The sequence below is a fragment of the Coffea arabica genome, chromosome 2c (assembly GCF_036785885.1).
Source record: "Coffea arabica cultivar ET-39 chromosome 2c, Coffea Arabica ET-39 HiFi, whole genome shotgun sequence".
In the NCBI taxonomy this organism is placed as follows: domain Eukaryota; kingdom Viridiplantae; phylum Streptophyta; class Magnoliopsida; order Gentianales; family Rubiaceae; genus Coffea; species Coffea arabica.
This window is the reverse complement of record NC_092312.1, coordinates 70,683,254-70,697,011: the sequence shown is the minus strand read 5'-3', so window position 1 is coordinate 70,697,011 and position 13,758 is coordinate 70,683,254. Positions and strand designations below refer to the sequence as shown.

Sequence of the window (13,758 nt, the reverse complement as noted above, 5' to 3'; positions counted from 1 at the left end):
CCATCACCTCTCCTTATGATTTTAACACCCAATATCATTTTGACTTCACCCAGATCTTTCATATCAAAATTAGAATACAAAAAATATTTAGTACTATTTACAATATCTAGACTAGTACCTAATATAAGCATGTCATCCACATACAAACTAATTATCACATATTGATCATTTATAATTTTGACATATACACATTTACCCACTTCTACAGACGAGAATCCATCTTTTATCAATACTTAATCAAATATCTCATGCTACTATTTAGGAGTTTGTTTTAGACCATAAAGAGATTTAATTAGTTTACAAACCTTATTTTCTTGTCCAGATACAATACATCTCTCAGGTTGAAACATATAAATTTCTTCTTCTAAATCACCATTTAAAAAGGCTGTTTTGACATCCATTTGATGAATAGCAAGTTTATGGATAGAAGCTAAAGCAAATAAAACTCGAATAGACGCAATCTAAGTTACTGGTGTAAATGTAACAAAATAGTCAATATTTTATTTTTGAAAAAACCCTTTTGCTACTAAACGAGCTTTGTACTTTTCTATAGAACCATCAGAGTTATATTTTCTTTTAAAAATCCACTTGCAATCAATAGGTTTTACACCAGGAGGTTAGTCTACCAAAATCCAAGTTTTATTTGTCAAGATAGAATTAATTTCAGATTTAATTGTTTCTTTCCAAAATTTACAATCAGGAGAAGAAATAGCATCGAAGTATGTTGAAGGATCATTATCAATAAGAAAAGTTTGGAAATCATTTCCATATGAAAATTCTTTTCTTGGTCTTTTGCTCCTTCTTAATTCCTTAATTGGAATAGTTTCCTTATTTATTTCAACAGGTGCATGAGAAATTTTACTAGACAGTGAAAAAATATGTTCAAAAAATTCAGCATTCTTTGTCTCAATAATTGTATTACAATCCAGCACATCACTTCTTAAAACAAGAAATCTATATGCAACACTATGTTCAGCATATCCAATAAACATACAATCAGAAGTTTTAGAACGTAATTTTCTTTTCTTAGGTTCAGGCAACAATACTTTAGCAAGACACCCCCATACTTTCAAATATTTCAAATTAGGTTTATAATTTTTTCATAACTCATAAGGGGTTTTGCCAGTTTTCTTATGAGATATCCTATTTTGTAAGTGACATGTAGATAAGATAGCTTCTCCCCATAAATTATCATGAGCATGAGAACTAACTAACATAGAATTCATCATTTCTTTTAGTATTCTATTTTTCCTTTCAGCTACTTCATTAGATTCGGGTGAATAAAGAGGTGTTACTTCATGTATTATACCTTCATGTTCACAGAAGCTATGCAAGGCTAAATATTCACCTCCTCTATCTGATCTAATTCTTTTTATCCTTTTATTAAGTTAATTTTCTACTTCAAACTTATAGGATAAAAAGACATTATGAGTATCATTTTTATTTTTTAGTAAATAAAGTTTAGTGTATCTAGAGTAATCATCTATAAAGGTAACATGATATCTTTTATCTCCTCTAGTCATATTTTGTTTCAAATCATTTAAGTCTGTGTGAATTAAATTTAATAATTCAGTTTCTCTTTGGACACTTACATAACTTTTCTTTGTTATTTTGGTTTCTGCACATATTTCACATTTGTCCATTTTATCATTAATACCAGAAATTAGACCACTAGATTGCATTTTCTTTATATAACTTGCATTAACATGTTCTAATCTAGCAAGTCATAAAGAAATTGAATCAATAATATAAGCAGATGAAGATGCATTTTCATTGATCACATTTGAAAGAGTTTTTAAAATAGTATATCGACATACCTTATTGGTATATTGCCAAGATTCTTGCATCTTGACATCTGTAGTTGTAGGTGGTTGTGTTTTTGTTGATGCATGGGCTACTCCATGAATGTCGAGTAGAAAGTGCACACGTTCTTACTATCTTTTGAAGTTTTTATTGGCAAAAACTTCAATTTTGGATACGTCTGAAAAAGGTTTAGCCAAATGTAGTGCGACTGCAACTGATCCTGATACAGGTTGTGAGGTGTTAACATTGTTGGAGGCCATAGTTTCTTAGATTGTTGTCGAAACGGCCACAACAATGTTAACACTATCTGCTTAAGTCGTGCGTAGCACTGTTCTAAGAAACTATTTCATGAAATTGAAATGTCTCCCCAGGATTAAACAAGCCTTCTTCTATTTGTTGCGAACAAGAAAGACAAGCTTTCTTCTTGTTGCAAACTAGAAGGACCAGAACTAGCAAATTAAAACTAGCAGATATAGAGCAAAAAGAGAGAAATAAAAGAGAGAGAGAGAGATAAAGCAGCTATTAGAAAGATATCAACTGAAGCTGCTGGGGTGATTTTCTGAGGAGGGAATGGATCCTAATTATAGATTTCAGAATGAGGTGCAACCCTTCTCACTTCCGATGTGGGACAAAGACTGCAACTCTTCTCACTTCTCAATGTGGGATGGAGAAAGCAATACTTCTTATTTTTCGATATGGGACAAAGAGTATTTTTGAAATACTAACACGTCATCAAAATTCCACTTAATTTTTGTCTTATTAAATGCTTCCCAACTCTCTCTAACACTAAGAAATCACTAAGCTTAATTCAGTGGCTAGCAAGGTGGGTCTTAAGATCCTGATTGGGTTGTAGGTGAGGATTCAAATTCCACTTATAGCAAAAAAAAATTCAAAGGGTTGTGCCAAAATACTCCCTTGAATCTAATAAGGTTTGTGTACCTACTAGTCACTAACACAAAACCTCGTTAGGTTCCTCCTCCCTTGTAGTTTAGAATAGATAGATTATACAATAGTTGTCATTTCCGAAAAAAAAAAACAAAAAACTCTCTCTAACACTAAGCACTCTTTAACAATTTTTTCTTGTTTCCTTTTTACTTCAGATTGCGCTTCCTGTTTCCTTTTTTTTCACCACTAAATCTTTAGATTTTTGCCTTGTCATTTGACAAATTCTTAAAGTAACAAAATTAGCAAAAGTTCAACATCACATAAAAAATATAATTTAATTTTAGACTAATAATAGACTACCTCTTACACTTTTGACTTTTATTCATTTATATTTATTTTTTATTTTATTTTTTATCCTTTTGTAATTTTGTGTAAGCCAACTTTTCTTTTTTGTACCAAAATCTGGATAAGCAATTATTAAAAAAACTAAAAAGGATAAAAAAAATAGAAAAATCTTGGGTAAAAGTCAATATAAGTCAAACATGTAAGGATGTAGTTTATTATTAGTCTAAAATTAGGGTCTGCTTAACGTGATGTTGAATTTTTGTCGATTTTGTTGTTTTAAGAGTTTAAAAAAAGAAAAAAATAAAGAATATAAATATTTGGAGGAACAAAAAAGGAAACAAGGAGCCATGCTGAGTGAACCTCCAATAACGAGTGAACACCTATTCCTCCCTGTGACGAGTTGGCACATAAATCTTGCCATTTGATCTAGTGATGACGGAGGCCATTCTCCCGCCCTCCCCAAAGGAAGTTAGCCATGTTAGAGTGGTACTAGGAAATGAGGGAAGGAATTAATAAGACAAAGATTAAGTGCGATTTTGCTGACTTGGTAAGGTTGGATTAGTGGGTAGAATAAAAGCTTTTTTCAGCATCATCTTAACATACTTTTTACTCAATTTTATTTACCTAATATTAATTTTTTTTATATGTCAAACCATAAGAATTACAATTGTTTATTTACCAAATGTTTATTAGATAGCTTAATTATGTACATTTTATCCCGCCTATTGTAAATACCAAAATATATGTCTAGTAAGATCTATGCATAATCTTAATCATTACACACTTTTATTCATAATTTTAATTAGGGATAATTTCAAAAAACCTACCCTGAGGTTTCTGACAATTTCAAGCAGCTCCTCTCATGTTTTGAAAATTACACATACCTCCCCTAGAACATAGGTTTGGGTTTCACCTTGATGATGTAAGACTAAAAAAGTATGCGAACGCTCAAAATTGCCCTCATTTAATTTTCAAAATATGAATAGTCATTAAAATATTTTAAAAATCAAGAATACACTTGTATACTACAAAATTATGAGTTTTATTACTTAGCCAATGTCTCGATGTTTTCCATCCCATGGTTTTCTATATCCACCCAAATTTTCAAACTCTTATCATTTCTTCTTTTTTTCGAACAAGATGCCAAAATCCACCATCATAATTCTTATCTTTATAATCGTTACCTCTCTATAGGTTTCTTCCATATATTGCCTACCAAACCGTTAGTCATAAAACTCACAATCCTTACCTTTTTCCCACTCAAACAGCCAAGCCCCTCAATTACTAAAATTCTTCCTTTTTTGAGTGATAGAAGATTACAATTTAATGGTCATGGGTGAAATAGTTCGGTCACAATATGTGGCTTGGTCAAGAAGACTTGTTTTTTCTTTTTTTTTTTGTTATCTTTTTTATCAATGGCTTGTCTTTGAAAAAATTATTATAGTCATTGTCTATCATCAAGGGAGGTAAGTATAATATTGAAAACCTCAAGGGAGCTCAATGAAATTGTTACAAACCTCAGGGGTGGTTTCTGAAATTATCCCTTTTAATTATTATGTAATTTTATATCATTAGATGATCTGATAACTATTCCAAATAAAAACGAGCTGTAGGGAACTTTTTTTTCAATTTTTTTAATATTGAATAAATTGTTGTACTTACAATAGACTTTTAGTTTTACTAAAAGACTAAAACACATTGTAAGTTTATGCTAATATTTTTGCACCCTATGAACAAAGATCCTGGTTTCGCAACTGGATATGTATGCTGCTATCAGTGCTCCTCAGTAGGAAATTTATCATTTCTTAGTTTTCACATGATTCCTGGATTATATTTCAGCAAATAGAATAGCTTTTATATATATTTTTTGATTGACAACAATAAAATAGAAAAAAAAAACAACTCATAAATAAATATAATAAAACGTTGACTAAGTAGAAGTCAGAGTACAACTTGCCGCACATGTTGTCTAATCTGGCAGTGGCAGAATTGAAACTTCATTAATCTCATTTTGCTAAATTACTTTACTAATCCCTAAACAAGAAAACAGAACAGAACACCCCAAAATAATAATAATGATAATAATAATATAAATGAAGACAAAAGATTTTGGAGCTTTAACGGTCAAAGCATTTCAAACTTTTGCCGCAATCGAACCTCATTTGATCACTTGGACATGGGAAAACTAACAATCCCCTTCGGAAATTTGTCAACGCTTGAGATAATAGTACTATATTACCAGCACCATGTGTCTTCAGATCTCCATGATTATTAACAAATACTTGTGTCTGTATCTAAACAACAAATCTGCACTCCTTCAATGGATATTTTTTGCTCTCATTTGCATTTTTCATGTGTGTTGGTATATCCTTGGTTTTGGAGCACTTTATTTTTTTTGCTTCACGAGATTTGCGCCTTGTTGAAGCTCAAGAATGTGACCAAGTTGTAACAGTAAACTTCCAGTTCAAGAATTTCCAGCTCTAAAGTTAATCTGAAATCAGTTTTAAGCAAAACTTTTTGCACATGTATCAGTCAGGGTTCAACTACTTCAACAAGCCCATTTCATGGTGGAGTCATCTGATCATTGTTGAACTGCATCCTTTTTGAGGTTTCCACCCCTGATTCAATCCTGGGATTTTCCAAGTTTTCAGATCCCACATCAATATTCATTCTTGGAATCCAATCCCAGGTAACAATTTTGAGATCATTGCCTTGCAACTCAATGCACTTATGTTAAGCTTTACTGCTTGTTATCCTATTAACATTTGCATTCAGAAATTCTTAAAGTGTTGCTAAGGGGCAAGTCTTATATATATTATTATGCAATTAGTTCTAAGCACTTCCGTCACATTCAATTAGGGAAATCAAAGATGGCCAAGACTTGTTGCCCAAAGCCTAGATTAGGCAGAATAATTGGCTGGCTTCAGATTATTCTGGGAGGGCTGGTGATTTTGGTTAGCTTATCGAGTTTATTTAGGTTCTACTCGGCTGGATTTTTCTATCATAGCGAGGATATATGCCGCCATTTTTATGCAATAAAAGATTCATATGTGAACTTTGATGTTAGAGCATTAACTGCTCGAATGGATGAAGTGCTTAATAAGATGGATAGCCTGCAGATTAAGCTTGAAATGGCTGTTCAGCAGATGGAAAGAAACAAAGGTGACCTTAGAGAAAGCAATATTTCGAAATTAGAGTATAAGAGTTATCTGGAGGAGGAGGTGATTAGACCTCTTTATAGTGCTCATATTGCTCTTAGGCAAATTAGGCTGCCTCGTATTGAAGGGAATGATACTAGTAATGTCAAGGAGGATCCTTTGATCAATACCTTCGTTACTGAGGAGATTAGGAAGTATATTACCCCGAAAGACAACAGAGTTGGGAAGGTTAACATCTATGGAACAGGGAAGATATATAACACTATAGGGCATGCTTGCGTTTCCATGACGAAAGAATTGCAAGAATACATGGATTATGACATTGGATCATATTGTAAAGATGATTGGAACTTGGCACAGAAACTTATGGTGAATGGTTGTGATCCCTTGCCCCGGAGGCGTTGCTTGACAAGGGCTTCTAAGCTCTACCAAAGGCCTTACCCGATTAATGAGTCCCTTTGGAAAATCCCTGATGGTAGAAATGTAAGGTGGAGCAATTATCAGTGCAGGAACTTTGAGTGTTTGTCGAGCAAGAATCCTAAACGAGGCTATTCCAAATGCACAGGATGTTTTGAAATGGAGAAGGAGAGGCTTAAATGGGTAACAAATACCTCACTTCCTATTGATTTCTTGATTAAAGATGTTTTGGCCATCAAACCAGGTGAAATAAGGATAGGACTCGACTTTGGTGTTGGTACTGGTACATTTGCTGCAAGAATGAGAGAGCAGAACGTCACAATTGTCTCCACTGCTCTGAACCTTGGGGCTCCTTTCAATGAGATGATTGCACTCAGAGGTTTGGTTCCTCTCTACGTGACATTGAATCAAAGGCTACCATTTTTCGATAACACCTTGGACTTGATTCACACAACCGGATTCATGGATGGCTGGATTGATTTGCAATTGTTGGACTTCATCCTATTTGATTGGGACCGTATCTTGAGGCCAGGGGGCTTGCTGTGGATTGACAGGTTCTTCTGCAATAGGAAGGATCTTGATGACTACATGTACATGTTTCTGCAGTTTAGGTACAAAAAACACAAGTGGGCAATTTCTCCTAAATCCAAGGATGAAGTATACCTATCTGCATTGCTAGAGAAGCCTCCTCGAGCTTTGTGATCAGACCCTGTCTTCACTTTTTCTCTTCCTTTGTTTTGTACTGATAACAGAAAACGTTTAAATCTGTATGCTTCCTTTGTTATCAAATACAGAAACAACGTGCTGCCTTATAATGCAGCACTTGCCATATACCAAATTCAATGGTGCACCTGCGAATTGCTGAGCGATATAGCATGTTAATGTGCAGAAATCTAGCCTTGCATGTGAATTCATGAATAACCAGAACGTTAACAAAAGGTGGGATGTGAACATTACTTGATATAGTATCCATTTCAGGGAGTTTCACTTCATCTTGACTGCTCATGGTTCAAAGACTCGGCCGAGACCGAGACGACTCGGTCGAGTCGTCACTTTAACTTGGCTTCCCGACCCAATATCAGGACGAAATGATTCCGAGATAATGAATCGCCAAGAACTCGGCCGAGACGTCTCCGAGATAGATAGAAACAGTCGAGTCCAAGTCATTTTGAGTCAGCTCAAATTTTTATTATTTTTGCTAAATTTTTAATTATTTTTTTATCATATTTCTTTTACAATTTTTAGAATATTAAATATTTCAAAAATTTGCGTCTTATTGAGAACGCGACAAATATGCCGAGACCGATGTGGAACGGTCCGGACCGCGACCGCAACTTTGAATCATGGCTGTATCCCTGTGCTACAGAAGAATCGGCTGCATTCTCTATTTTGATTTCTGAAATCAAACACAAAAGGCAGTCTAAAATATTGAAAATCTCAGGTGGCAAAGGGTATTAATCAGGATGACACGCCAATATCAGAGGAAACGGTTAAAACTCCTGAATTTTCACTACAAATCACCGCAGCTGCTAGTTTCATCTTCTGCAATACACTTCCTGTTATCATTATTTTCTTTATAAAAGGGAATTTCATCCATTGGAGAAGTGTTTCATCCTCCCATTTCACTCCACTACCAATCTCTGCCTTTTCTCACAGAATTAGAGAGAGGGAGTTTTCTGTAATTCTGCAGAGAATATGAACTTCTCAAGCAGTTTCAAAGTTGAAAAGTTTAAACAAGATCAGTTAAAACAAGTTGCATGTTTGATCTCTGAAATTAGTTTCGTCAACAGGTTTATGAGCCCAAACCCCAAGCAAGCATCATATTTGGGCCAAATATTGGATTAACAAAATGGTCATCATGGAGGAGAGCTTTACATGAAAAGAGAAGCCCAAAACTTTAGGTAACAATGAAAATGCCCTTGGACCACCAAGTCACTTTCTCTTTTTCCATGATCACACTAATTAATGGGCCTAGCCTAGGCTTTGACGTATGAAATATATTTGTTTGGATGAGTCAAAATTTACAAAAATTTTGTTAATTGCATCATAAATATGTTTATTACCCATATATTTTATCTTTGATCAACTTTTTGTCGCATCGTATCACAAAAATATTATAGTATTATTTTTAAAAATTTCTTAAATAATCTTCTATGCAATTGAATTGATTTTTCTCAATAGACTGAATAGGTCGGCCGATCAAGGGAAACGCCGATCAAGGGAAACTATAAATTTATAAACACTTTTCAATACTAGGTTGTAATTTATTATTGAAAGTGATCAAATGAATAAGGGCAAAATGGGGCTGAAAATGTTCTATGACTTGTTCATTGGCTCAAATAGTCGAGCAAATGTCACCAATTGTCACTAAGCAATTTAATATTCCCTATTCTGTCTACTCAACATTTTATTATGTCTAAATGGTCATTCAATTGATTAGAATATACATTTTGCAATAAAAAAACCTTATGTTTCATTAGTTAAGTGACTAAAGGTGAGTATTTATTAGTTAAGTGGAAACAAAACTTTTTTATTAGTTAAATCGCTACTTTGGGTGAACAAAAAGTTTGATGAGCAAAACTAATACTCAAAATAATTTAGTGAATATTTTAACCATTTCCTTAAATACTCTAGTAAACTAAATCTCAGCTTAGGATTAAGTACTCTAATAAATTAAAAATTAATCTTCTATACACCGACAGTGTATACACTTTCACCATTAGATACATGATACATAATTCGAATTTGAATTTGAAATTCAAATTTTGCATATGCATTACATCCAATTGTGATGATGTATGCACTGTTAATATATACATATATATATATATATATATATATATATATATATAAGATTTTCTCATAAATTAAATGCTCTACATTAGTTCTTCACAAGATGGGCATAAGAAACGGAGCAAATGGTTCGACAAATAAAACTTTTACATTAATCCTATGATGTTTTCATTGAATGATAGCATGAAAACTCCCCATCTGGTTTGCCTATTTTTTCCTTGAGCAAGAGATTGAAGGTTTGTGTACAGTTAATCTTTTTTTCAGCTCAATCAACATGAGAGGTTGGGGATATGGAGAGCACTAAAGAAAGCACTCAAACTTGGTACGCCAAAACATCAGTCTTGAATTCTTGCATGAACATCGATCCATGGTGATTAATGGGGTGACAAGAAGGGTGAAAGTTGCCTGTGCTAGGGCTGTCAAAGACATCCTTGAAAAAATTGTTGGTGAAAAGTTTTCTGGAGGAACTAGTGGGCGCCATAGTATTTCGACAGCTAATAAAGCGGCCCCTATATACAAGTAGGACATATTTGAGTTAAAAATAATGAGGTTCTTGCAAAACTGGCAAAACCATTTTGGAATCCAAAATCATTCCAATGTTAGCCTGTTGAGTGTTTAAAAGGCATATGGTTGAATCAAAACAGACTTCAATTTTAACCCTTCATTGAATACTTCAAAAATATATACTTCAATCATAATGGATTATTTCGATTTTAACTCTATCTCCTGATAGTGTTTGTATAAAATTGCGTTGGATCTTTCCTGCAACATAATCTAAAGGTAGAATCAGATCTTCTTGATCTAAAAGCACCCGAAAGTAAACTCTAGACGTTCACTAATGGGAGTTGTTAAAAGATAAAGTCCAGGTTTATGAAGAATAATCATCTACCATTAATCAATTAAGCTTAACTCTTCGAAAGCAAGATGTCAAAAATATTTGTTAGGTAAACATTATATAGCAAATGGCCCTTAATACTGGAAAGCACGAGTGAAGTTGCTCTTGTCCTCTTCTATTGTTATTAATGACCTTTTTTTAGGATTTCTTCTTCTATTATTTTACTTCCTTTTGCCAAATATCAGTTTTCTTTATGTCTACAAACTACAAAGGGTGCCACATTCCCTAAGCTTTAAAAGATTCCCCACCTATTTCTTCGACTGTTGCTTCCACATTATCAAAAGCTCAACCTAGCAGTGGAATATTGTTCAGCAGTCATTGATACAGAAAACGCAAAAAAAAAATATCAGATTTGGTGGACTGTTACTATAGGAATACTGTCAATCGTACGTTTATAGAAATTTACTAGATTTCAAGCCACTTTTTCAATTATATCTTTGGTTTCACATTATGCTTCAAGATGCGACCTCATAAAGTATCTTATTAGCCTTCTTTTCCTGCTTGAGATTATACGTATAATGGTACATGCAAAAGTCCTTGAAAGTTTCTTGAACAATAGATGATTCTATGTGGATCCAGATTTTATCTACATCAACTTTTCTACAAAGACATAATAAAATTTTTTAGTTCAAGAGGAGACTTTAAAGCTTGTAAACATAAATGGAAGAGAGAAAGGTTCAAGAATCGAGTCAAGAATTTCAAAGGTCACCTATTAATGTTCATACCAGCTAAACTGGATTTTGGAGACATATAAAAATTTCATTAGACTACGACTTTAATCCAATCTGAGATGAAAATCGATGTCTGACTACCTTTCACAGGCACTCTATACCTATCACTTTTACTTTTATGTTTTATTCCAAGAATAAACACGTTGAAATTGATTATGATTATTAGTTCACAGCTTTTACGGGCTTTGCCAATCAGCCGCAGGCATTAGTACCTTCCTTCATGATATATTTCAGGCACACAAATTATTTTGCGTACAATATATCTCTCAGAAGCTAAACGTATCTGATAGCCATTTGAGTAGGGTTCGGGAGGGAAAGAATCTGAATAATTACGACAGCCATTTGAGTGGGGGCTGAGGTGTTTTGAGGAGCCGGGGGGGGGGGGGGGGGGGAGGGGGAGGAGGAGGAGGAGGAGGAGGGTGTTTAATACTCTGAAGTCTGAAGATCCTCAAAAGACTGTCAAGCTTAGGGTTCTTCATACTCCCTTTATGGGTTTCACCAAAAATCATTAATATAATATAGATGGGAACCCTATAAAGTTGTAAACCCTAGATCTGTCAATAAGAGAAGCATTGTGCATCATTAGATTACTCTTTTGACTCCACCTTTTAGAACAAGGTAGATAGTAATAAATAATAATGCTAAAATATCCTTCATCAAGAAGACAAAATCAACAAATGAGATCTATGACTATATATGAGAATCTTTCTTTTAAATAAGGGCAACGTGAATGTACCATTTTGTCAATTTTCAGGCCACGCCTTTGCTAGGGTACTATCGAAGAAACTTACTCGAAAATGCTTCAGTAAAGAAAAAAGGTTTTAGTCCATTACTTGGAAAACATGGGAAGGCAATCATCAGGGCTTAAACGTCACCTCTCAACTACTTATATTTGGTTCTTGATATTGTTCCTTTTACCCATTTACTCTTTAAAAGCAATGATCTATGGTTCTTGATATTGTTCCTTTTACCCATTTACTCTTTAAAGGCAATGATCTATGGCAAGCGTGGGGTTGGATCGAAGCATAAAGTGACTCTGCAAATCAATGTCAAAGGCTCCAATGAAACCCTTTCATTGTCTCTCTTATTTCCTTTTCAAGGTGTTTAAAGCACGATAAATCAGCATCAAGTTGAGGATCTTGAGCATGTTCATAGCTTTTGATTTGGGATTTGGTCTCCAATTTCAATGTACATGAAGCCAAAACTCGAAATGTTCGAGATTGATTGAGAATGAATCAACCTCTGTAACAACAATAAATAATCTCTTTTCATATCAAATTGCAGTCAATCAGCACACAGTAAATTCACGTATTAACATGTTGTGTTCATTATGAAACTAGCAAATAGGGCAATTATCTATCTCGTTTTACTCAGTTTAGCTCCTTGAATCGTGGATTCTTGCACAATTTGGAGGTGAAATACGTTTTTATGTTTTACTTAATTTCTCTGGTAATCCACATAGATAATGCTTCACTCCTATCGAACAGGGCAAATTAAAGCACTAGAAGTGTTTTCTTCGTAAGCAATATGGTTTAGGTATTCGATATTCTTTACAAACTTTTAGCTATTCCATCTTAAAAAACGAAAGGAATACAAGTTATTGAACTCATCACAAGAATCAAGAAGTTGGTCTTAATTATTCAAACAATATAAAGAGAAGAGAGAGGGAGAGAAGGCAAATAAATATACTTTTTCTTTTGCCAAAAAGAGGAAGTATTGGACTAATGTGATGGATGGAGCAACAAACAAATCAATTAAGGGAGTATAAAGGCAAAAGAGGGAAGATTAAGGACCACCTAAACAGCCTCCAGCATTACGCACACACTATAAATAGCATAGTGACAACCTTAAAATTCACCCATATTGCTGGAGACGATGTTGGAATATAATTGATGTGATTGCTGATTATTCAACACTAGGTGTTGCATGGAAATGAGAGAATTAGTGGTTGAGGTTTATTTGAGGAAGACCTAACAAAGAGATTCATAGGAACAACAATTTAAAACGTAGACAAATTATTCCAGATCTATACTATGCTATTATGAACTAAAGTAAGAACCTCGAGTGGTGACGGTTCACAAAATTACTAATTGTTATTATTCGAAGGAGACGAGTGATTCGAGAACCTGATGGGAAATGCATAATAAATACAAATAATTAAGTTTAAGTATAGCCAAAAGGGGGCATAAGTCTCTCATTAAACAACCAGTATACAAAAAAAAACCCTATTAGAACTTGACTAAAACCTAACAACTAAAGGTTAAATATCATGCCTTTGACGTCATATATTGAGCTGTTGATCTTTGGTCGATCCCATCCACAACATGCAGACGTGCAAAGTTGTTGTCCATTCATTTTAAGACGTAAGAATAATATAATAAGCAACAGTTCAGGGCATATTGGAAGCATTAAGCCATGGTTTACTGAGATAAATTAACAAAGGAGTTGAGGGTGGAGGGGAAGAGGGGACCATATATAAATCGTGTGATTCCATTGAAAAATAAGCGATCAACAGGGTTTCAGATTTCAAAGTTTTCAAAAGTCACATTTGCTCTTCTTAAAACCCGGCTTGTGACCCTGCTAGATCACTTTTAACAACACAAATACCTAAAATTGACCACAAAGAAACAATGGCATGGACTTTTATTTCTCTATTTTGTCGAGTCCCCTTCAACTTGTAGCTTCTTAATTGGCTCTCCAGCCAGTCTAACCAAATAATGTAGCCCAACTG

At 34.0% G+C, this 13,758-nt stretch overlaps 1 protein-coding gene across 1 annotated transcript; it reads left to right on the top strand.

Moving 5' to 3' along the window:
- The first annotated feature begins 5,442 nt into the window (after positions 1-5,442).
- LOC113723710 (probable methyltransferase At1g29790) lies at positions 5,443-7,407 on the top strand. Its single transcript, XM_072077312.1, has one exon. It carries the CDS (start codon positions 5,904-5,906, stop codon positions 7,308-7,310), a length of 1,407 nt encoding a protein of 468 aa, XP_071933413.1. The 5' UTR covers positions 5,443-5,903; the 3' UTR covers positions 7,311-7,407.
- The last annotated feature ends 6,351 nt before the right edge of the window (positions 7,408-13,758 follow it).